The following is a 26,608-nucleotide window of genomic DNA, read 5'->3' as shown; positions in this document are numbered from 1 at the left end:
TAGCCATGATTGTTGGTCAGTTTATAAAAGATATCCATAGTTAGCTTGTCTCCAGGGATGGAGACAAAGATCAAGAGAGAGGAGAGTGGAGTCAGAAATGGACCAAGTGAATTTAAGGGCAGCATGTAATTTGGAGCCAAAGTTGATGAAATTGATAAACTCAATGTGGGTGCAGACATCAATGTATTATAGAAATAGTTGGGGAGAATTACTAAGGAAGGCTTTGAACATGGATTGTTCCATACAGCTAACAAAAAGGCAGGCAGAACTGGGGTCCATTCAGGTTCCCATGACTACACATTGAGTTTGGAAAGTGGGAGGAACCAGAAGAGAAATTGCTGAGTGTGAGGACCAATTCCATCAGATGGAAGGTGGTAGCGGAGGGGAACTAAAGATTATCTTGAATACAAGAGATTCTGCATATGCTGGAAACCCAAAGCAACACCCAACACCTCAGCAGATCAGGTAGCATTTGTGGGGAGGAACACACAGTTGATGTTTCGAGTTGAGACCCTTGATCAGGAATGGAATGGAACTGGGAAGAAGCAAGAATAAGAAGGTGGAGGAGGAGAAGTACAAACTAGCAGGTGATAGGTGAGGGTGAAGGTAGGTGCGTGGTGTGGGTTATTGAAGTGAGAGGCTGGGTGGTTCAATGGAAACTTATGCTTACATAACAATGAATGGATGTCTTATTATTCCTAAGTATATTCTTACAACAGGTTAAGTCAATGTTAGCTACCTCTTACCAGATTTTTTGCTTTGGCGGTCTCTGCAAGTGTTCGGGCCCTGTATATCTGATCTCACTCGTCTGATGTGAAAGCCAGCTGTCTTTCAAGGAATGTAGCAGCTCTGCAGCCTTTGTCTCCTACATGTCAGCCACAGGGTGAATTGCTGGTGCCTAGAAGCTGTAGGAGGTGTACATCTTTCTTAGCTGTGCATGGCACATTGTTGAAATCTGCATTCAGCAGCCTGGTCCTGTCAGGAGATGCCCAGAACATGACTTAGCACATGATGTTGAAGAAAGACCAGCTCAACACTGCTACCAATGTCTTTTCGGCTTGCCTCTCAATTTTATTGCCTGGGAAACCAAATAGAGATTAGTACTATAAGCACTACTAGTTTAGCATCACCAAAAAAGGATGAAACCCTATTTTTAGGCAATTGCATTTTAAAACAAAACTCACTTCAATATTGGAAATGGCACATGATAATCTGTTAGTAACATAAAAGAAAGAATTAATCTTTGTAATATTTATCTATTGATATTGCCATTATACAAATATTCTAGTGTTTTTTTTCTGTTCCTTTAGCTTAGAATTATTCCCTTTAATTAGTATTGCAGGTGTTGTTATGATAGATTTGAAAATAATGTTTTAATCTTTTGCTAATTAAAATTTACATTTCAACAGAGCTGAGAAAAACAAAAAGTGGAGAATATATGCTGGTATAACAACTTTGTCTGATATTACAAATGAAACCACTTTCTACGAAATTGAAAAGATAATTATCCACGAAAATTTCAACAGTGACACAGAAGATTGCGACATTGCTCTCCTTAAACTCAAACAAGCCATTGTCTTTAATGGTAAGTGTAAGGCTGAAAATTTACACAATTCATAGATAGAAACATAGAAAATCTACGGCACAATAAAGGCCGTTCGCCCCCCAAAGTTGTGCCGAACATGTCCCTACCTTAGAAATTACTGGGCTTAACTATAGCCCTCTATTTTACTAAGCTCCGTGTACCTATCTAAAAGTCTCTTAAAAGACTCTATCGTATCCCCCTCCACCACCGTTACCAGCTGCCCATTCCACGCACTCACCACTCTCTGCGTAAAAAAAACTTAACCCGACATCTTCTCTGTACCTATTCCCCAGCACCTTAAACCTGTGCCCTCTTGTGGCAGCCATTTCAGCCCTGGGAAAAAGCCTCTGACTATCCACACAATCAATGCCTTTCATCATCTTATACACCTTTGTCAGGTCACCTCTCATCCTCCATCACTCCAAGGAGAAAAGGCTGAGTTCACTCAACCTATTCTCATAAGGCATGATCCCCAATCCAGGCAACATCCTTGTAAATCTCCTCTGCACCCTTCTTATAGCTTCCACATCCTTCCTGTAGTGAGGTGACCAGAACTGAGCACAGTACTCCAAGTGGGGACTGACCAGGGTCCTATATAGCTACAACATTACCTCTCAGCTCTTAAATTCAATTCCACGATTGATGAAGGCCAATACTCCGTATGCCTTCTTAACCACAGGGTCAATCTGCGCAGCTGCTTTGAGTGTCCTATGGACTCGGACCCCAAGATCCCTCTGATCCTCCACACTGCCAAGAGTCGTATCATTAATACTATATTCTGCCATCATATTTGACCTACCAAAATGAACCACCTCACACTTATCTGGGTTGAACTCCATCTGCCACTTCTTAGCCCAGTTTTGTATCCTACCAATGTCCTGTTGTAACCTCTGACAGCCTTCCACACTATCCACAACTCTTCCAACCTTTGTGTCATCAGCAAACTTACTAACTCATCCACTTCTTCATCCAGGTCATTTATAAAAATCACGAAGAGTAAGGGTCCCAGAACAGATCCATGTGGCACCCCACTGGTGACCGACCTCCATGTAGAATATGACCTGTCTACAACCACTCTTTGCCTTCTGTGGGCAAGCCAGTTCTGGATCCACAAAGCAATGTCCCCTTGGATCCAATGCCTCCTTACTTTCTCAATACGCCTTGCATGGGGTACCTTGTCAAAAGCCTTGCTGAAATCCATATACACTACATCTACTATTCTTCCTTCATCAACGTGTTTAGTCACATCCTCAAAAAATTCAGTCAGGCTTGTAAGGCACAACCTGCCCTTGCCAAAGCCATGCTGACTATTCCTAATCATATTATACCTCTCCAAATGTTCATAAATCCTGCCTCTCAGGATCTTCTCCATCAACTTACCAACGACTGAGGTAAGACTCACTGGTCTATAATTTCCTGGGCTATCTCTACTCCCTTTCATGAATAAGGGAACAACATCTGCAACCCTCCAGTCCTCTGGAAGCTCTCCTGTCCCCATTGATGATGCAAAGATCATTGCCAGAGGCTCAGCAATCTCCTTCCTCACCACCCACAGTAGCCTGGGGTACATCTCATCTGGTCCCAGTGACTTATCCAACTTGATGCTTTCCAAAAGCTCCAGCACATCCTCTTTCTTAATATCTACATGCTCAAGCTTTTCAGTCTGCTGCAAGTCATCACTACAATCACCAAGATCCTTTTCCATAGTGAACACTGAAGTAAAGTATTCATTAAGTACCTCTGCTACTTCCTCTGGTTCCATATACACTTTAACTGTCACACTTGATAGGTCCTATTCTTTCATGTCTTATCCTCTTGCTCTTCACATACTTGTAGAATGCCTTGGGGTTTTCCTTAATCCTGCCCACCAAGGCCTACTCATGGCCCCTTCTGGCTCTCCTAATTTCCTTCTTAAGCTCCTTCCTATTACCTTATAATCTTCTAGATCTCAAACATTACCTAGCTCTCTGAACCTTTTGTGGATATTTGACATTGATTCCCATAATATTACAAAGAAGATTCTAAATTTAATTCTAACCAATGCACATCATGTACATGTAACATAGTTTTATAAAAAAAATTGGACAGGCAAATTAATAATATTAAAAATGAAAATGTACAGTAGTATATTTATACTTAATGTATGCAGTTTTGATGGTACATTTAAAACCAGTGGGAAATATGTGTCAGGGTGATGGAGAAAAGTTTACTCAAAGATGTATTTTGTGTAGAGCCCTAAAGAAGGAAGTCACCATTATGCAATTTGTGACCATTGAGACTAACATTTTCAGTTGTGAGGTTCATAGGACAGTGTCGGATTTCTCCATGTAATGCCATGGTGGAGTTGATACTGTCACTTTCAGTGCAGTATCTCTTTCTGATGTGTCACAAATCGCCAGCATGATGCACAGCACTTGCAATCACTAGAGACAGTTGTTAAACGGACATGATCAAAGTACATTAAAGCTCATTTCAAAAAAATTGATCTTGTAGGAGGTCTGTGACACAAGCAATGCTGTATGATTATTGGCAATTTAAAATGCATGATTTCAAGGGCTAAAATTCTGATTATTCCTTGAGTAACTAAGAACTGTAACTTGGGTGAAATTTGAATTTTGGACCATTGATGACCTCATTTATTTGACATTTATTTTTGACTGAATGAACTCTGGCAAATGAAGGTCCTCCTGACCAAACGGGGCAAGTTCCACAATGTGTGCTGTGACACCCAGATTTTTTTCTCTTCTGGGTTGTCCTGATCTTTCAAGGGGCCTCAGAAATGCTTTAAGAAGCAATCACTTTGGTGTTTATGTCATAAGTTTAGTAGCTGTTGCTAATTTTGAAATCTTGATTGTGTTATTCACAATTATGTAATCTTATTATATTTACACAGATCATCAAATGCCAATATGCCTTCCAGCTTTAGAAAAGCAAGTGCCCTCCGGAAGCCAGTGCTGGGTAACAGGTTGGGGAGAAACAAAGGCAGGTGAGTTATACTGTAACTGATGAATCGCTGCCACTGGCAACACAAACTCTGGAATTACTATTATTCTTACGCCAGAGGCACAGTTTCCCAGCACCAAAATATGATAGTTTGCAGTAAGACAGCTTCTTTTCTCAACTGTGATTATGAGTCCCAGGTAGTCTGCTCCTTCTTCTCAGGATGAAGAACATCACCGATTGTAAAGGGCCAGTGAATGCAAAAGTTATAGTCTACTGTATTTGCAATCAATGCCACAGATCGAAATACAGTTTGACTGTTTAAGGAAACAAACTGCTGATGGAACTCAGTGGGTCAGGCAGAGTTTGTAGCTGAAAAGGGTCTGCTGATGCTTCAGGTCAAGATCCTTAATCAGGACTGAAAGTGCAGAGGGGAGACAGCTAGTATAAAGAAGTGAGGGGAGGGGGTAGAGCAAGAGTTGGCAAGCGATCGGTAGAGCAGTTGAGGAAGGATGAGAGGCAGATGGAGAAGGGAACTGTGAAAAGACCGATCAAGTCTGTGAGGTGATAGGTGGAGACGACAAAAGGCTGCAGATGGAATCCGATAGAAGGGAAGGTGGAGCATGGAATCAAATAAGGGAAGTTGAGTGGGTAGATGGGAGGAGGTGGCTCATTGGGAGGATTGTTTGGGTGAGGGACCAGGAACAAAGCAGGGTGATTGGGGACTGAGTGGAGGAGGAGCTGGATCAATTTGGAGAAGAGAGAGAAAAGGGACGGGGGGAGGTGGCTTCCTGAAATCAGAGAATTTAATGTATATGCGATTGTGTTATAGACTACCCAGGTGGAATATAAGGGTGCTGTTTCTGTAGTTTGTATTTGGCCTCATACTGGCAGTGAAGGACAACAAAAACAGACAGGTTGGTGTGAAATGGGGAGGGAAATTTCAATGGTTAGCAGTCAGGAGCTCCAAAAGATTATGGTGAATGGGGCAAAGTTGTTCAGCATAATCTGTGTTTTGACAAGGCCACATCAAAAGCACTGGCTTATTATTATTGTCACATGTGCCAAGAAATGTAGAGGTGGCTTGACCCGATAGATGAGCAGTGGAGATGATTCAATGATGAATGATAACTTTAATATAGACTGCAAATAAAAGCAATGAAAGGCCACAAAACAGGAATAGATCCCTAATAGGACAAGGCAACAAGGTAAATTAAGACTAGCAGCAACTGGTTGAGGCTAGCTACTTCAAAGGGTAAACAAGGACTACGGGTGTGAGCTGGGTTTAAATAGGCCGCAGGTGATGTTGGAAATGAGTGGAAGGTGACTCCTGTTAGCTTGGTGAAGAACAGGATGTGCCTGCTTGCACAGTCCTGGCAGAAAAGCTGGTTTTGCATACTGTTTATACAGATGAAATCATTACACGGTGCATTGAGCCAGAATTAGGTAAGATGCTAAAAATGCGGAAGAAAGTGCAAAAGTGCAGTGCAGATAAATGATAAAGTGCAAGATCATAACGAAGGCACTGTATACTGTGAGGCCAAGAGTCCAAATTATTGTATAAGATCCATTCCACAGTGGCAAAGAAGCTGTCTTTGTCCCTGATGTTACTTGCTTTCAGGCTTCTGTATGTTCTGTCCAATGAGAGTGAAGAAGAGAGACTGTCTGAGATGAACAGGGTCTGCTTTACTGAGACAGTGAGAAGAACTAACAGACTCTGACGAGGGATGCCAGTTCTTGTGATGTGATGAGTTGCGTTGACAGCTCTGCAGTTTCTTGCAGTCATGTGCAGAGCAGTTGCCACGCCAAGCCATTATATATCAAGAGAGCAAAGGAAAATCTGCAGATGCTGGATATTGCAGTCAACACACAAAATGTCAGAGGAACTCAGCAGGACATGCAGCATCTATGGGAAAGAATAAACAGGCGTTATTTTGGGCCGAGACCCTTCATCAGGACTGGGGGAGAAAAGATGTGGAGTTAGAGTTAGAAGGTGGGGGGAGGGGAGGAAGAAACACTAGGTGGTAGGTGAAGTATAGAGGGGGAGGGGTGAAGTAAAGAGCTGAGAAGTTGATTTGTGAAAGAGATACAGAGCTGGAGAAGGGGGAATCTTATAGGAGAGGACAGAAGGCTCTGGGAGAAAGAAAAGGGGGAGGAGCACCAGAGGGAGGTGATAGGCAGGTAAGAAGATCAGGTGAGAGAAGGAAAAGGGAATGGGGAATGGTGAAGGTGGGGGGCAGGTGTTGGGGGGTAATTACCGGAAGTTTGAGAAATCGATGTTCATACCTTCAGGTTGGAGGCTTCCCAGATGGAATATAAGGTGGTTGCTCCTCCAACCTGAGTGTCTGGCCTCGTCGCAACAGTGGAGGAAGCCATGGATTGACATGTCAGAATGGGAATGGGAAGAGGATTTAAAATGGATGGTCACTGGGAGATCCCGTTTTTTTCTGGTGGATGGTGCATCAATGCTCTACAAAGAGGTCTCCCAATCTATGTCAAGTCTCACTAATATACTCACTCTGGGAGCACCGGATGCGTATCTGATAGAACGCTTTCTCCAGTGCAGAATTGGGTATGTGTTGGTATGAACATGCTAAATTTCTGTAGTCTCCTGAGGAAGTAGAGGTGTTGGTCAGATGTCTTGGTTGTGACATCAACAAGGTTGGACCAGGACAAGCGATTAGTGATGTTTACACCTAAGGACTCGAATCTCTCAACTCTCTGGACTTCAATACTGTTAGAACATAAGAACATAAGGAATAGGAGCAGGAGTAGGCCATCTGGCCTGTTGAGCCTGCTCTGCCATTCAGTAAGACCATGGATGATCTTGCCATGGACTCATCTCCACCTTTTCTGCCTTTTCCCCCATAACCCTTGATTCTCCTACTATGCAAAAATCTTTTCAACTTTGTCCTAAATATATTCATTGAGGTAGCCTCCACTGTTTTGTCGGGCAGAGAATTCCTCAGATTTACCACCTCTCTGGGAAGAGCAGTTCCTGCCCATCTCTGTTTTAAATCTACTCCCCCAAATCTTGAGGCTATGTCACCGAGTCTTACTCTCACCTACCAGTGAAAACAGCTTTCCTGCCTCTATCTTATCTATCCCTTTCATAACTTTATATGCTTCTATAAGATCTCCTTTCATTCTTCTGAATTCTAGTGAGTACAGTCCCAGGCGACTCAATCTCTCCTCACAGTCTAACCCCCTCATCTCTGGAATCAACCTGGTGAACCTCCTCTGCAACGTCTCCAAAGTCAGTATATCCTTCTTTAAGTAAGGAGACCAGAACTGAACGCGGTACTCCAGGATGTTAGTGTAGATTGGAGTATGCGACTTCCCCTTTCCGATGGGGGCACTGCCACCATCAGGCTCGTGAACCAGAGGGGATAACTTCGTTCAAATTCACTTGCCCCACTACTGAACTTCTCCCACAACCTACGGACTCACTTTCAAGGACTCTTTATCTCAGGTCCTAGATATTTATTGCTTATTTATCATTATTATTATTATTTTCTCTTTCGTATTTGCAGTTTGTTGTCTTTTGCACATTGGTTGTTTGCCCACCCTGCTGAGTGATTGATTCTATTACTGAGTATTCCTGCAAGAAAATGAATCTCAGGGTTGTATATACTGACATATGTGTACTTTGGTAGTACATTAACCGAACTTTCAAGTCAATGGCCAGCTCTTTTATTCTCTTTTGGCATGGAGGAAAATGTTGTTTTCATGACACCAAGTCATCTCTTTTCCTTTCTCTACTCTGACTCTGCATTATCTGAGGTATTTTTTTGTGTGCCATAGTCTGCCAGAGCGTTGGCGACCACTTTGTTTTTTCAAGTGTTTTTCTTGGAGGAAAGATTCTGTGAGAGTTCTCACAGCACAGTGTTTTTTTTTAATGAGGCTAAGTTGCGAGCTCGACGCTCAACTCAGCAGGGATGGAAAGTGTGTCTGGGAGCGGCCCGCTCGGATTTGAACTCTGGAACCTTCGCTCCGGAGTCTGGCGCCGGTGTTACTGTGCCACCAGCTGGCATCTGAGAAGTGATGCACTACAAATGTTAGGGCAGAGTGTGGACACGCAGTCTGGAGTGTACAGGTTGTCAGGTATCACTAAGTGCAATAAATAATATTGGAGAAACTGCATGCAAATCTTTGCCTCACCTGGAAGGACTGTTCAGGATGCAAGAGGATGGTGGAAGTGTGGAGACAGGTGTTACACCCCTTCTGGTTACAGGGGAAGGTGCCAGTGGAACGTGAGGGGTGAATGCATTCGAGAGTCACGGAGAGAGTGGTACTTCTGGAGATCGGAAAAAGGTATAGAGGAGAAGCTGTTACTTGTGGTGGTAGCACATTGTAGTATCAAAGTGTGAAATGTGTAGGGCGGTGGACTGAAACATACTGAGCAAGGAAACCCCATTCTTCTTCTGTCTGGGGGGAGATGGGATAAGAGCAGAAGTGCAGGAAATAGAGGAGGTGCTGCTGAGAGATCCTCCAATGACGGCGAATGAGGGGAAGGGTGGGGTGAGCTCCATTTCCTGAAAAATTAGGACATCTCAGTTGTCTGAGGAGGAAGGCCTCATCTCAAGAAGAGGTCTGGCGGAGACAGAGAAAGTGATGTTGTAAAAGACAGGTGGGAGGAGGTACAGTCCTGGATTCATAGAGCTGTACAGCATGAAAACAGGCTCTTCGTCTCAACTGGTCAAGCTGACCAAAATTCCCCATTTTGCTAGAATTTGACCCATAACCTTCTAAACCTATCCAATCTACCTACCTGCCCAGCTGTCTTTTAAAGGTTGTTAATGTACCTGCCTCAGCTACCTCACCTGGCAACTGAGTTCACATAGATATTACTCTCTGCGTAAAAATGCTTCCCCCTCAAGTTCCTCTTAAATCTTTCCGCTCCAGGTAGCAGTGGGTGAGTTTGCAGTAAACGTAGGTAGATAGTTTGTCTCCTGAGATCAAGACAAAAAGATCCAGAAAGGGGAGAGAGGTGTTCAAAATGGACCCAGTAAACTTGAGGAAATGGGGGAAATTGGTAGCAGAATTGCCGAGTAGCACATGGGTGCCTGTGACAGTACCAATGCAGCTATCAAAGAGCTGGGGAGTGAAGTCAGAGTAGGTTTGGACCAAAGACTGCTCCATGCAGCCAATGAGAAAGCAGGCGTAGCTAAGGCCCGTGCAAGTGCTCATGATTACACTTTTGAAAGTGGGAAGAATCAAAAGAGGGATTTTTCAGGGTAGCACAAGTTGTGCTAGATGGAGGAGAGTGATACTAGAGGGGAATGAATTGGATTTGTGTTTTAGAAAGAAACAAAGTTTTAGTACTAGGTTGAAAAGCAGGGTCCTGACCAATAACTTCTGTGTTGCTCTCAATGTCATTCAGTGAGGAAAATTATTACATGGTGAGATAGTTCAGAAGGGAGGGAGAGTTTACGATAGGGAGGGGCAGCCTTCAGCTGAACCAACTGGTAACCATAAACTTGTGGAGAGGGTGAAGTAATGTAGTGAAGAGATTAAAAATGCTGGGTTTGAAATAAACTGGTTATTTAGAATTAATTATTCTATTTGAAAAGAAACATAATTGTAAAAATGATTAGAATGGGGAAGAAACTGATGAACTGAAAGAGGGGGAAGAAAAGGAACATATTGTTCATATTTTAATAAATCAAAATCATTGTTGAGTTGTCTGTATTTGAACATCCAACACTCACAAACAAATCTAAGGAATTAGAAATATGAATAATTATGGTAGGAACAATTCAGAGAGAAAGGTAAAAAAGAACAGGGAAAATGTAATGGATTATTTAATTGCCCTTGAGAATACATCCAGTTCCATTTCTGACCTACTCTTCTAGTTGAACAGTGAAAGTACATTGATTTATTTAGGTTTTTGGAAATGAAACTGGACAAATAACAAAGAAATTGTCAAATAACAATGGAAATCTTGTTTGATTCAAAATGAGAATCATTGAGGACTGGATGAGAATAACGCAATGTTCAGAAATATAAAATGTACTTGGCCTAAGATTACTTGTGAGTTCTTCCCCTCCACCATCAGATGTCTGAATGGTCTCTGAACCTTTTTATTGTATTATTTGTCCTTGTATGTTATCATAATTTTTCTATCTTTACTCTGTACAGCGGCATTAAAACAACAAGTTTCACATCATAGAGTACAGCGGTGCTTGAAAGTTTGTGAACCCTGTAGAATTTTCTCTATTTCTGCATAAATATGAGCTAAAATGTGATCAGATTTTCATGCGTCCTAAAACTAGATAAAGAGAACCCAATTAGATAAATAACATAAAAACATTATACTTGTTCATTTGTTTATTGAGAAAAATGATCCAATGTTCAGATTCAGTTTATTGTCATTTAGAAACTACAAATGCAATGCAGTTTAAAAAATGAGACAATGTTCCTCCAGAATGATATCACAAAAGCACATGACAAAACAGACTACACCAGAAAATCTGCATAACGTTAGACAATCCCCAATCCAGAGTCCGGAGAGGCTGCTGTTTATTAATATCGCACTACTGTCTAGCGCGTTCCCCGGAAAGGAGCTCCAAATCCACCAGACAAAAACAAGACCAAAATCTAAAGCTACAAGACCTGCACAAAACCACATAGTTACAACATATAGTTACGACAGTGCAAACAATAGCATAATTGATTAAAAAAAACAGACCATTGGCACAGTAAAAATAGTCCAATGATGTTAAAAGTTCATAATCATATTATAAATAAGAGCCACTAATCCCTTCTGACAAGGATTCAAGGTAAAAATCATATCTGAAAAGTCTATCAAAGTTGAATTGGGGAAGGACGGTAGAACTTTATGTAAAAAATTTCTGATTTGTAAGTATCTAAAAAAATTAGATTTAGGTAACTTAAATTTGTTGGAAAGTTGGTCGAAAGACATCAAGCTACCTTCAAAAAAAAAGATCTTGAAAACATATTATACCTTTCCTTTTCCATATGCTAAAAGCTTGATCTGTCAAAGAAGGTTTAAAAAAGAAGTGAAGTAAGATAGGGCTATCTAGAACAAAGTTTTTCAGAGGAAAAAACTTATGAAATTGAAACCAAATTCGTAATGTGTGCTTGACAATAGGATTGGATAACTGTTTATTAAATTTAACTAAATCAGTAGGAAGAGAAGAACCAAGAACAGAGAATAGAGAATATCCTTGTGCATCATTGCATTCTAAATTTACCCACTGTGGGCACAATGGTGAATCCAAATCTAATTTCCAATATATTAAATTTTGAATATTATTCGCCCAGTAGTAAAATCTAAAGTTAGGTAAAGCTAAACCACCTTTTTTTTTAGATTTTTGTAACTGCCTTTTACTTAACCTGGGATTTTTATTTTGCCACACAAATGAGGAAATTTTAGAATCAATGTTATCAAAAAAAATTTAGGAATAAAAATTATGAAAATACAACCAGAAATATCAGGTAGAATTAAACAAGAATGGGAAAAAGAACTCCAATACAATATATCAACAGAAAAATGGGAAAAAATTTTACAAATGGTTAATTCTTCTTCTATATATGCTAAACATGCTTTAATACAATTTAAGGTTGTACATAGAGCCCATATGTCTAATGATAAACTTGCTCGATTCTATTCTCATATTAACCCTCAATGTGACAGATGTCATTTAGATGTGGCCTCATTGACCCACATGTTTTGGTCATGTCCCACTTTACATGATTATTGGAAGGACATATTTGCTATTATTTCCTCAATTTGGAATATTGATTTACAACCTCATTTTATTACTGCAATTTTTGGTATCCCAAATGAGGATGGTAACCGGTTTTCCCCTTCAATTAGACGAATGATCGCCTTTGCAACATTAATGGCCAGAAGGTCTATATTACAAAATTGGAAAGAAGTAAATCCTCCTACCACATTTCAGTGGTTCTCTCAAACTATTTCCTGTCTGAGCTTAGAAAAAATTAGTACTATTTTCGATTCATCAATTAAATTTGAAGAAACTTGGGGACCGTTCATTTGACACTTTCATATGAATTAATTTGATCTCTTTCAGATCTTTTCTCTTTTTATTCTTGTTCTGGTATGGAGTTCCGGAGTTTTTGATACTATCATATATATATATAAACTGTTACTATTGCCCATGTTAGTTTAGTTTAGGTTTTTTTTTCAATATATATATTTTTTTCTTGCATTTTTATAATTTTTTTTTCTTTTTTTGATGATTCTTGTTTTTTTTCATGTATAATTAATATAGGTTACATTGATTAATATACTGTTTTTTTTGCTGATATTTTAATAAGATATTGTTATTTTATTACTAATTTAACTAAGTCTAATGTACCCATAACCTATTCAATTTCACAATATGTTTTTTATTATATATAAAATTCAATAAAAAGATTGAAAAAGAAAGAAGAAAAGTTCAAAAGAAATCACCACACAGTTTCCACAAGTCCTCAAGGTCCCGACAGACTTGCCATCCCACGCCGGCGGCAGAAGGGAATACCCCCGCTATGGACTTCCACGGCACTGTCCAACTCAGCCTCGCAGACACAGCACACTATGAAAGCTCCGTCTTTATTACAGGTGTTTGTTGGAAGAAGTATGTGAACCTCTGGGGTAATATCTTCTACAGAAGCTATTTAGAGTCGAATGTTCTAATCAATGAGATGAGATTAGAAATGTAGAGGTGCCCTGTCGCATAAAAAAGACACACAGTCAGGTTATTGACAGAGCTTGCTCTTCTCAAGGAAGATCTGTTTATGTGCACCATGCCTCAAACTTTCAGAGGACCTTAGAAAAAGAGTAGTAGTGATGCATGAAGCTGGAAAAGGCTACCAAAGCATTTCTGAAGCCCTGAGTGTTCATCAGTCCACAGTAAGAGACATTGTCTACAAATGGAGGAAACTCAGTACTGTTGCTACTCTTTGTAGGAGTGGGCATCCTGCAAAGATCACACCAAGAGCACAACGTACAATGTTGAAGGAGGTGAAAAAGAGCCCAAGGGTAACAGCAAAAGACCTGCCAAAACTTGCTAAAGTCTCTGTTCATGTGATCAAGAAACACTGAACAAGAATGGTGTTTGTGGAAGGACACCATGGAGGGAACCACTGCTTTCTTTAAAAAAAAAGCATTGTTGCATGTCTCAAATTTGCAAAGGACCACCTGGATGTTTTACAATGCTTCTGGGGCAATGTTCTGTGGACAGCTGAGATAAAACTTGAACTTTTTGGCAGAAATGCACATCGTTATGTTTGGAGGAAAAAGGGCACGGCACACCAACACCAAAACCTCATCCCAACTGTGAAACATGGTGGAAGGAGCATTCTGCCTTGGGACTGTTTTGCTGTCTCAGGGCCTGGACAGCTTGCAATCATTGAGGGAACAATGAATTCAAAATTGTATCAGGATATTTTACAGGAGAATCTCAAGGTAGCAGTCCATCACCTGAAGCTTAATAGAAGTTGAATAAGGCAGAAAGACAATGATCCGAAAGGTGAGAGTAAATCAACAACGGAATGGTTTAAAAAGAAGAAAATTCATGTTTTGGAATAGCCAAGTCAAAGTCCTGACCTTAATCCTATAGAAATGCTGTGGAAGGATGTGAAACAAGCAGTTCATGCAAGGAAGCCCACCACCAGCCCAGAGCAGAAGTCGTTTTGTAAGGAAGAAAGGTTTAAAGTTCCTCCAAGCCGATGTATAGGTCTGATCAATAGTTACTGGAAATGTTTGGTTGAGGTTATTGCAGTACAAGGGGTCACACCAGTTCAAAGGGTCACATACTTTTTCCAACAAATACATGTAATATTGGATTATTTTTCTCACTAAATAAATGAACATGTATAATGTTTTTTGTATTATTTATTTAACTGGGTTCTCTTTATCTAGGTTTAGGACTTACGGTCATATTTATGCAGAAATAGAGTACACTTATAGGGTTCACAAACTTTCTAGCACTACTGTATATGTCAGTGATAACAAATCTGATTCTGATATCATATCCTCCTAAAATCCAATAAGTGTTGGTCAATTTTTCCATGGAGGGTCATTGCACTCCCAACAATTTTCCCTGCACTTCTATCGAACCAATTATATAATTTCTTATTACTGTGACAAGCCATCACAGTGTTACTGTTTCAGTCAATAACATTTTATCAAATTCCATTGGAGCCATCACCCTGTAAGGTTAACTTTGTTTCTCACAGGTTTTGCTTGACCTGCTGAGTAGTGGAAGTGTTTTCTGTTTAGTCATTGAAATGAATTCCTTTGATTTTATTCATTTCAATACCCTCTTGTTGAACATCCTAGGTAAAACATCTCAAATTCTTCTGAATGCAAATGTTCCTGTAATAGACAATGAGAGATGCCAAACATATTATTCAGGAAGCATTATAACGGAAAACATGGTGTGTGCTGGCAAAGGAGATGAAAAAGTTGATACATGCAAGGTAATACATATCATTGTGTACTTATAGTTAATGATCACAGTTAGCTGAACACTCTCACTGTTGTTCTATCACTACATATCCCAAGAAGGGGAGGAATTAAAGCAAGTCTGCATTTTCTGTGACTCCAAGCAAATGCAACTGCCTGTTTGGCCCTACGGTGAAAGAATGGTAATTGCACAGAACCGACATTTAACTCCTTCATCTAAGCAATTTACTACTTAAAGCAGGTTTGGCTAAGAATCGAAAAGCATCATTGTTGGACATTTGAGAGAGAGTAGGTTGCAGAGCTTAAAGGCAACAAGGGAAGGAGAATGGGGCTGATGGGAATATCCTGCTGGGAGTAGGCATACATTCAATGGGTTAAATTTTTATGCACAATTCCAATTATAGACTGCAGCTCTAATGCTTACCTCTGATGTGCAGAGGCATCAAGAATTTCCATTGTGCAAGAGAAGAGGAAATAACGTGTAAGGCAGAAAAATTACAAAATTCATATTTAGATATGCTAGCATAGATGAGGTGGATATTGAAAAATGCACCATGCCTTACGGTATAAGCTCTGCCCCAGTTGAGGACAGAGTGTTGTGTAAACTCAGATCTGCAATATAGGAAGATTTTTTTAATGCTAGAATCAACCATTCATAACTGAGGCCTGCACTTTCAAATTGGAATCATGACATAAGAAATTCTTGCTTAATATCTTCTCTCGCTGGATGTGAGGAGCTGAAAACATTAATATTATACCTACCAACCATGACTGAAATCAACTAGCTCAATCTTAAATCAAACTTGGACCCTTTTAAATCAATGGTTTAATTGTTATTGCATCTTGGATGTCCATATTTTGACTGCAGTTGAAAATTGCAACCTGCACCTCATGATGTGACTGATCTCCTCTTTCAAACAGAATGCTGTGATTTAATACTCAATATTTTATTAGCGTTCAATGCAGAAGGCTATCTTGTCCAGTTGGGTGCACAAGTGCCATCAATGTAAGACCATAAAACCATAAAACATAGCAGCATAATTAGGCCATCTGGCCCATCGAGTCAGCTCTGTCATTCAATCATTGCTGATCCTTTATTTTTCTTCTCCTCAAACCGAGTTCCCAGTCTTCTTCCCCGTCACCTTTGATGCCATGTCGAATCAAGAACCTATCAATCTCTGCCGTAAATACATCTATTAACCTGGCCTCCACAGCTGTATGTGGCAATGAATTCCATAAATTCACTGGCTCAAGAAATTTCTCCGCATCTCTGTTTTGAAAGGGCACCCCTCTGTCCTGAAGCTGTGACTTCTTGTCCTAGACTCTCCCACCATGGGAAACGTCCTTTCCACATCTACTCTGTCTAGGCCTTTCAATATTCGAAAGGTTTCAATGAGATCCCCCCTCACCCTTCTGAATTCCAGCGAGTACAGACCCAGAACCGTCAAATATCCCTCATATGATAAACCTTTCATTCCCTGGAATCATCCTTGTGAACCTCCTCTGGACCTTCTCCAATGCCAGTAAGATGAGGGGCCCAAAACGGTTCACAATACTCAAGATGAAGCCCCAGCATCACATCCCTGCTCTTGTATTCTAGACCTCTTGATATGAATGCTAACATTGCATTTGCTTTCCTCACCACTGACTCAACCTTCAAGTTAACCTTTAGGCTGTTCTGCACAAGGACTTCCAAGTCCCATTGCATCTCAGATTGCTGAATTTTCTCCCTGTTTAGAAAATAGTTCACACATTTTTTCTATTACCGAAGTGCATGATCATGCATTTTCCAACACTGTATTTCATTTGGCACTTTCTTGCCCATTCTCCCAATCAGTTTAAGTCCTTCTGCATCCTACCTGTTTCCTCAACACTATCTGCCCCTCTGCCAATCTTTGTATCATCTGCAAACTTGGCAAAAAAGTCATCCATTCCGTCATCTAAATCATTTTTACACAGCATAAAAAGAAGTTGTCTCAACACTGACCTGCGGAACACCACTAGTCACAGGCAGCTAACCAGAGAAGGATCCTTTTATTCCCTCTCGCTGCCTCCTACCAATCAGCCAATGCTTTAACCATGTTAGTAGCTTTCCTGTAATTAACTTGGCTCTTAACTTGGCAAGCTGCCTCATGTGTGGCACCTTGTCAAAGGCCTTCTGAAAGTCCAAATATACAACATCCATTGAATCCCCTTTATCTATCCTACTTGTAATCTCCTCAAAGAATTCGAGCAGGCTCATCAGGCAGGATTTTCCCTGAAGGAAACCATGCTGACTTTGTACTATTGTCAACCTGCCTCTCTACCCAGAGGCCTCTAGGTTCAGACCCTGGGAATACACCGCTTACTTAAAAGTACATACTGTTTATTAGCAAGCTTGCATTCTCAGTTGCCAACACAGAGTTTCTGCTTGCTGAGCTTGAGAAAATCTGCAGCCAAGTGAGCCCAGAATAGTGTGTGGAGCCACTGTTCTACATTGTTACCACATACAGATAAAAGTAGGCTGAGAAGCTTTCCCATGCAAAAAGACTTCTTTGTTCACAAATTATCCTCACAGAACGACTTGTCAAGCTGCCAATAAGTCAATTAAGTTCTGGCCTTTTAAATTCTGCATATAATTCCTCACTAGCTTGTCCTGTGTCACCAAGTACTCCATCATGGATGCCGAGGTTGCAGATAGTTTGGTTCTGGACTGAGAAACTAAACACTATCAGCAGCTAGGGAAGATCTTTTGGTGAAACCAAAGTCAGTGGCTTACTTTCTTGTCTGTAGCTTAGAAAGAGGTCATTTGGCTACTTTCTGCTACTTTCGCTAGTCAGCCCTGCTTAGACAAATTGAAGTGCAGAATCATATAGTATTTTGGTATATAAAAGTATTAATTTTTAAAAAATAAATAAAAATATAAAAGGTCACAGAGGCCATTGAGGCCACTAAGTCCACGCTGAGACCTCAAGGACACATCTGTACTAATCCGATATTATTCTCCCCATATAGCTATAATTTCCTTTTGATTCTATCACTTCCCTACACATTAAAGACAACTTGCGGTAGCCAGTAATTCTATCAACCGACTGACCTGTACATGTTTGGAAGAAGACCCATGTAATCACAGTGAGAACTTGCACACTCCATCAGGTAGTGCTGGTCAGGATTGAAACAAGGTTAATGGAGCTTTGAGGCAGCAGCTCTGTTAGCTATGGTACCTATTATAATCCCTTTTCTGTTCATGTAGCGGTTTTAGATGCAGCCTTACCATCAAAGCCCTTGACCACAAAGCAAATCAAGAAAAATGAACTTGATGTAGACCGCAGAATGTCAAAGTCTAGAAGGACATGTTTACCCGAGGAGTAAAAATATTTATGTTGGACAGAGACATAACGTAAAGGATTTTACTCCTCATGTATGTGAAAGATGGAAGAAATACGGTCAATTCATTCATTCATTCTGTGCTGTATCTCCAGGTTGATTCTAGCATTGAAAAAATCTTCCTATGTTGCGGATCTGAATTCACACGTTCTGCCCACAATTGGGGCAGAAATTATACTGTAAGGAATCTGTTAAGATCTGTTAAAATTTGCATCACTGCTTTAAAGTAAAAAGGTATATTTTTCTGTTAAAGCAGGAATTTACAGAGTGAAATAATATATTGATAGTTATTTGCCTTGGTCTTCTGCAGATAGGTTCCTACTATAGTTGCATTGTTTGAATATTGTAAAAAATCTCTTGGTCAGATTTTAATGTCCCTTTAAACTTGTCACCATTTTGTGAAGGTTAGAATAAAATCAGATGTAGCATTATGGTAGCATAACAGTTGGTGCGACACTGTTACATCTCAGAACCTAGGAGATTAGAGTTCAATTCCAGTGCAGTGTGTAAGGAATTTGTCATTTTCCCAGTGACCATGTGGGTTTCCTGCAGGTCCTTCAATTTCCTCCCACGGTCTAACGATATAATGGTTAGTGGGTTAATTGTAAATTGTCCTGTGACCAGGTGAGTGTTAAGTAGGTGGCACGGCTTGATGGGTTGGAAGGATATGTTCCGTGCTGTATCCTTAAATAAAATAATAAAAATTCTGATCATGACAGTAATTGAAGATTTTGTTTCCATTTACATGGACAGACTCACCTCCAACTCTCCACCTCTATCAAAGGTTAATGGGCATTAATGTTGGCATGGATTACCATGACTCATGTGACCAATCTTTAAAGTCTGACCTCCCAACTGAAAATGACATCTGCTGAGATTCTTGTCTCATATTGCAAATATCACTGGAAAAGAGAACCATTAATATAAAAATTAGTAATGGATTATTTGTGCAAGTGAATTTTAATGGATAAGAACGCTGAGAGACACACAAAACTGAAGAGGCCACATGGAGTCGATGTTCAGAATAGTGGACAGTTTATTGAAAAAAGTGCTGTACATCGGGAGACCAGCTAAAGCTGATCTACCTGAACATGAATTTGGTACAGCCTTTAAGTTCTTGGTTAATGAGAATACTAGTAAAGCTGCATTTTGACAGCAGAATGGTGCTTATAGAACAACGTAGTTGAGTAATAAACTAGTACTGATTAAAGAATAAAATGATTACCCACAGGGCTAACAGCAAATCCATTTTATACTACAAGAATGGGTGCGCACTATAATGAAGTTATTGAAACTTGGGTGCATTCCATGTCTCGACCTCGAGGCTTTGTGATTTACTGTTACAACATTAGCGCACTCCATATCTATCCCTGTGTACTAGTTGGCTTGTCATATGAAGAGTGTCTGATGGCTCTGGGCCTGCATTCACTAGAATTCAAAAGAATGAGGGGTGACCTCATTCACACCTATTGAGTGGTGGAAGGCCTTGATAGAGTGGATGTGAAGAGGATATTTCCTATGGTGGGAAAGTCTAAGGCAAGAGGACACAGCCTCAGAACAGAGGGGTGTCCTTTTAGAATGGAGATGAGAAGGAATTTCTTTAGCTGGAGTGTGGTGAATCTGTGGAATTCGTTGCCACAGTCAGCTGTGGAGGCCAAGTCTTTATATATATTTTAGGTAGAGATTGATAGCTTCTTAATTGGTCAGGGCATGAAGCAATAAAGGGAGAAGGCAGGAGATTGGGGCTGAGAGGAAAATTAGATGAGCAATGAGAAATGGCAAAGCAGACTCAATGGGCCAAATGGCCTAATTCTGCTCCTATATCTTTTGGTCTTATGGCCTTATTAGCCCTCATTATTCTTTCCCCTACAACACAGTGAAACATCTGATTGTTACCATTGGGGTTGCAAATAAACTAAATTAACTTTTACAATTCGGTGTATGTTGATCTAAGCAGGATACTGTACTTGATTCTTTTGAGGTCAGCAGGGTGAGAAAATATCAAACGTCAACAGAGAGGCAGGTTGGAGGAAGAAATATGAGTAATAGTCAGCCAAGAAACAATGGATAATACATTCAAATATCTATATATTAAGCATTCCATAGGGAAAATGAGGGTCAGAAGGAATGGACAGAGAAATAGAGAAGCAAAGATCAAATCAGCTATCAAATTATTGAACAGGTCAGCAGGCTTGAGGAGCTTGCTCGTCTACTTTAATTCTTAACTATGACTATTATGAAAGTCAAGATTTATTGGAAAGATTAGTTTTGTTTGTCATATGAACATTGAAACATATAGTGAAATGAATCATTCAGGCCAAGTCAAAGCAGTGAGCGTTATGCTGGCAGCCCATGTCACCATGGTTCCGGCTTATGGATTACTGGATATAGATAATTTTACTTCTTGTAATTTTTGTTCACTGTAGACCAAACTCCCAGGCAGGAGCTTGACCTCATATTTGACTCATTTAATATACTGGATGGAATTTTGAATTTGTTGTTGTTCTGCTGACAAATTCCATTACACCCTGATGAGATTGGGGAAGTTTATTTTGCTGTTCTATCAGGTAATAAATTAGGATAATAATTTATCATTTTGGAAATTTTAAGCAATAATGTCTAATGTATTTTGTTTAGAGAGATATAGGAGGTCCTTTAGCATGCAAACATAATGGAAAATGGTACTTGGTTGGAATTACAAGCTGGGGCCATGGATGTGGTGAGGAAGGAAGACCTGGAGTGTATACCCGTTTATCAAAATTGCGTGGTTGGGTGTACAAAAAAGTTTCAGAAGTAAGTTTCAAAAGTTTACATTCATTGCTGCCTTTTAATTTTTATTTGCAATTCTTCAGTTTTGGCAAAATAATTTTGTAAGTTTAAACGTGAGGAGATTTAATGTCTTTCTTTAAAATCCCAGCATCATCGATAGAAGGCTGAAAATCCCAGCTGGAAATCACCTGGAAATCTTGGGGAGAAACAATTTCCATTGGAGGAGTTGTGTATCATAAAACATGCTTTGTTTGTTGTATGCAAGGACAAAAAGACTTCCAAAATATATTGATGATCTGTTTTGTTATTCTGGAAATGATTGAAAGCTTTGAAATATAGCTTTTAAAAATTTTTCTGTAATGGTGAAGGGTGCCTTATAAAAAGTAGATTCATTTATTGCCTTTGAAGAAAAAAAACCTTCATAATATGATGATCTCAAAAAGTCTGAAAGCATTGACCAGTAGATTTATTATTTTTAATTGTCTGTAATGGCTAAGATATTAAAAAGCAAATGAGTGAAATTGCTAATCCAGTCATATAGTGTTTCCTTACTGGATGATCCAAAATTTTGGATTAAAAGTTATACTTTACAAAGCACTGAATTTTTTTATTGGAAATTTATATTTGAAGTAACATTATTCCTAAGTTCAGACAATCAAAAGATAAATACTAATGATGAAAGTAACTTGTCCCACTTCAGCACATCCACCAGAAGAAAAGGCTATCCTCTTACAGATGCCAAAAGAAAGATGCTTACAAAGATCACAGACAGCAACATTTCTGTACATTAATTCCTTGCTCAATACTACCCTGGAGAGGGAGTGCAGATTCATTATGAAGTTCTTGTCCCTGGTGTCTGAACACTGACCAGAATGCATATCACTGACCACTGTACTTCAGAAGTGATTTGTGCTCGGTCTGAGGATTGCAAACTGCACTGCCAGACCTGCTATGAACCCTTGTCCTATGTGCTGCATTCTTCTTCGGCAAAGAATCACCTGTGGCTTAGTGTTGTGTTTTTGGGCAAGCCAGGCTGAGCAGTACGGTTGCTCCGTGCTCTGGGCTGCACTCTGGCCAGCATGGTGAGTATGGCCATTACTGAGGATGAACGGTGGCGAGCAATGTTGATCCTACAGTCGCCCACATCATTTCCCGTTCGATGTGAATGAGGTTGCTGTCTCCTCTTCTCTGCAGAGCCCGACGTTCCTGTCTGGTGACATGTTCATTGGTGATAGAGGTGCTGCAGCAGACTAGATCCTGTTTTCTTATAGTGAAATTCCCCATGAACTTGACCTGTTCAGCTACTGATGGGGACTGCAGGCCTGATGGAACCTGGATCAAATTTTGACAGACTTCAATTTGAAGTGGACTTAATTTTCAATATAGTGGATCTACCTAGAATTCAGTTATTGTCTTGTGATGCTTGTCAGTATTTCACTAACAACATGAAGGAACCATTATTAGTTAATAATAATTAGTCCCAATATTATGCAATTTCTTAAATGTTACTTCATCACAAAGGAAGAAGGAAGTTCATTCCATTATATGGGGCATTCAAATGATTAGATAACAATCTAATGTCTGCTAACTTTTTTTGTAGGTGCTAGGATTCTATCAATCTCAGTCTTGAATGGATGTAGAGTAAGCAATCATAGTACACTTGGTAGATAATCCCAAAGATTCACAACACTCTCTGTAGAGAACATTCTTTGCATCTCATTTTTAAATTGCGGCTATTATATTAAGAGCATTGCTTCTAACTTTGTATTCTCTAACTAGAAGCTCCTTCAATTCCTTGAATAATCAATGAAATGCTTTCTCATTTGGCTAAATATAAGAGAGCATTGAGGTTTCTCAATTACTACACTCCAATGTCAGAAATCATTGTTAAAGCTCTCTAAAGCAAATATATTTTAATTCAGGCAAAGAGACCAGAATTAAAAAGAGACCATGCTTCAAATGTGACTTATGAAAACCATGAAAAACCTTAGGGGACCTCTCCTTCTTTAATCTAATCTCCCACCAAAAGCTTATACAATTCATCATCCCAATCGTTTGGCTGTAATTTGTGTTCAAGATAAAATAATTTCCCATATCAAAAAATCACTGATTTCACACAAAAATATTTTGCTGTGCTTTCCATCAAAAAATATCAGCCATAGACAATTATATTCCTTTTTAGGATTGGATATTTCCACAAAACAGGAAGGTAAAGATTAAACTCAATGTGTAAATAATGTTATCATAACTCAACTGGCTCATTGAAAAAAGGCGTGTAAGAAAAGTAATATTTCCTTTAATGTCAGCGTAAAAGGAAATAATGAAGAAACTACAAATTATATTACAAAGCCAGAAAAAGGAAGTTTGGAAGAATTTTAAGAAAGATCTGGAGATAATGAAGAAAAAGATAATTTTAGGAATATTCTGAAAGTAAAAAATGATTAGTAAGAGGATGATAAAATTGTAGAATGTGGAAATGAGGGCTGACATGAAACATGCACCTTCTGGCCGCAGATGGTCTGCATCCTGCACTGTAGATGTAAGCCAGAGAGGGATGTGGAGATTAGTGAGGACTAGTCTAAACATGTATGTGATGGTGGGGATAGACTCAGTGGGATGAAGAGCCGCTTTCCATGCCCCTATGATGCTCAGTTCACAGTGAGCCCGTAGTGAAACCTTTACAAGACTAATACCTCCTTCATGGCAAAGAATTTTCAAATATTTATTCCCAGGGCATGCCCTTTTCTCGCTGTTACCATCAGGTAGGAGATACAGAAGCCTGAATGCACACACTCAGCAATTCAGCAACATCTTCTTCCCCTCTGTCATCTGATTCCTGAATGGACTTTGAAACTTTGGACACTACCTCATTTTATTTTAATATACAGTATTTCTGTTTTTGCACATTTTAAAAATAATCTATTCAATACATGTAATTGATTTACTTGTTTATTTATTATTATGTTTTATTTTATTTATTCTTTTCTCTCTGCTAGATTATATATTGCATTGAACTGCTACTGCTAAGTTAACAAATTTCACATCACATGCCGATGATAATAAACTTGATTCTAATTCTGAATATACAAGATGAGGTCTTCCCAATTTGTCCTTTTACTTCTATTGGATTCCAATGTTTTGATCAAAGGTTCTCTTGGAAGTCAAGGAAGAGGCATAAAACTTGTTGCTTCACTTGATGATCATCTTAATAAGTACTAATAGAATAACGAAATTGGAAGTGTAGAGTTGCAATAGTCTAGTAGCTAAGAACAAAGAAAGTGAAAGACTGAAAAAGATGGTGAGGCAGTGTGGTCAGCTGTTTTTATACCATAGATAATAAACATTCCATAATAAGTCAACCAATCAGATAGTCCCTATTCAAATAACACAACACCAGAGAAGCTTCCAGAACTTTCCAAATGATATAAATAACTGTAACCACAAGGCATACACTGAACAACCACATTTACATACTGTGACCTCTAGGAAACATACTAAGCAGTTACAAGTATATGAGTGGTTATATAAAATACAAGCCAGCAAATGACTTTTCATTACCCCTCTTGACTCTCCTTGTTCTCTTCTTAAGTTCTTCACTTGCTTCCCAATTAACTCTCCCTAGTTCCTGGCTCGTATTCTCATAATTTACCCAACTTAATAATCTCTGGCAAGGCTTGTACTTATGCTTATCTATAGATATCATAAAACTGAAGTATTGATTACTGTTTCCTAGCTATTCTCCCACTTAAAGTTCTGTCACCTGGCCATACTCTATCCAACACCAGGTTCGGTATGGCCCCACTGTTTGATCTATCTATATATTGACTTAAGAAACTCTCCAGGATGCACCTACCAAATTATGCTCTGTTTAAACTTCTTGCAGTAAGGAGTCTATATTAGGGATGTTGAAATCACTCACAACAACAACCTTTCTGTTATTACACCAAATCTACCTGCAATTCTTTTCCTGAATGTCCTAGTGGTTACTGCAGGGTCTGTAGTATAATAGTATCAGAGTGACTGCACCTTACTTATTTTTGAGTTCTAGCCATGTAGACTCAGTGGATGAACCCTCTTGGGTGCAGCTGTGATATTGTCCCTGATTAATAGTGCAACTCACACCCCTCTTAACTCTTTTTCTATAATTTCTAAAATATTGAAATGGTAGAAAACAAAGCATTCATTCCTGTTCCACTCTCAACCAAGTCCTTGTTGAGGCCACAACATCATAGCTCCATGTACTGATCCATGCTCTAAGTTCACCACCTTCACCACAATACTTCAACCTTTCCTTCTGTGTTTTTTTAACCCTGCTTCTGCTTGATCTTATTGGTCATGACACCTAACTTCCTCTCAATCTCTTCAACTCTTCAACTCTGTGTCTTTGTTTTAATTAATGTTTTGGAGTTAGAAAACATAACCGTGGTGACAAGGTATTTTTAAAATGAACTTGAGATGGTACCTACCTGTTGAAATACGAGACATTTGAGTTTTAAAATAAGTGCAGCACTTGTCTCTTCAGAAAGGAGAGAACATGGTTGAGTTAAAAAAGGCAGAAAATGGACAAATCCACAGTTCATAGACAGAGAGTACCAGGAGATAATAATCACAAATAAACTAAAAAAAAGTAGAGATGGCTGGCTACATCAGAAAGATTGATACATTCCATTGCACAGAAGATAACAGAATTTTATATATTGAATGAACTAAGCAGTATTTTGAAGCAAATAAAATAGCCAATGAAAAACGAGGGTCATTTTTGCTTAGTGCATCAGATTTAAAGGCATACAGTTTGCTTAGAAGATTACCTGCTCCAACTAAACCAGCTGAAATGAGCTTTGCTGATATCATGGAAATAATGCAGGAACATTTAGAACCAAAGCTATTGTTGATAGCAGAACGCTTTTAGTTTCATAAGCAGAATCAAAAGGAATGGGAGTCCATTTCAGTGCACGTGGCTGAAATGAAGAAATTGAGCATTGGCATTGAGAAATTGAGTCCAGTGATGGGCTCAATGATGCACTGAGAGATTATTTAGTTTGTGGAATCTTACAAGGAATCATTCAAAGATGCTCCTAACTGAAGTATAATTTACATTTAAGAGTAGTTAAAATAGCTGTATCAATGGAAACAGCAGACAGAGATTCAATTGAGTTACTGTCAGGAATGAAAGGGAGTGTGAACAAAATTGCAATGTCTAAACAGAAAGTGCCTGGCCGAACAAATTGTGTTACTGTTGTGGCAGGGATTCACATACACCAGACCAATGCAGATTTAAAGGTGAATCTTGCAGAAAATGCCACAGAGTAGGACACGTACAAGGAGTATGTTGGGCAGACAAAAATAAGTGGACTGCACAGGGAAGAAATAAAGATAAAACATTAAGCTGCATTTTCAAAAAGAACATTAACCTGCATGGTGTTGATGAAAAATCTGATATTGATGAGAGTTACACAGGACTGTGCAGCCGTAAGATTTACAATGTGAAAAGTAACAATAAACAAGCA

The 26,608-nt window shown here is 39.3% G+C and overlaps 1 protein-coding gene across 1 annotated transcript in view; it reads left to right on the top strand.

Annotated features, from left to right (window-relative positions):
• The window catches only part of LOC132404804 (uncharacterized), a 184,829-nt gene extending 160,741 nt beyond the window's left edge, over positions 1 to 24,088 (top strand). The window contains exons 50-54 of the mRNA XM_059989308.1: positions 1,410 to 1,585; positions 4,479 to 4,571; positions 14,841 to 14,980; positions 20,970 to 21,125; positions 21,250 to 24,088. Of these exons, the coding sequence (XP_059845291.1) occupies positions 1,410 to 1,585; positions 4,479 to 4,571; positions 14,841 to 14,980; positions 20,970 to 21,125; positions 21,250 to 21,261 (577 nt within the window). The 3' untranslated portion in view covers positions 21,262 to 24,088. The remainder of the gene's footprint in view (positions 1 to 1,409; positions 1,586 to 4,478; positions 4,572 to 14,840; positions 14,981 to 20,969; positions 21,126 to 21,249) is intronic.
• The last annotated feature ends 2,520 nt before the right edge of the window (positions 24,089 to 26,608 follow it).

Source organism: Hypanus sabinus, chromosome 14 (assembly GCF_030144855.1).
Source record: "Hypanus sabinus isolate sHypSab1 chromosome 14, sHypSab1.hap1, whole genome shotgun sequence".
NCBI classification, from domain to species: Eukaryota; Metazoa; Chordata; class Chondrichthyes; order Myliobatiformes; family Dasyatidae; genus Hypanus; species Hypanus sabinus.
Note: the sequence above shows the minus strand (reverse complement) of the source record. Positions and strands in the feature narration are given on the sequence as shown.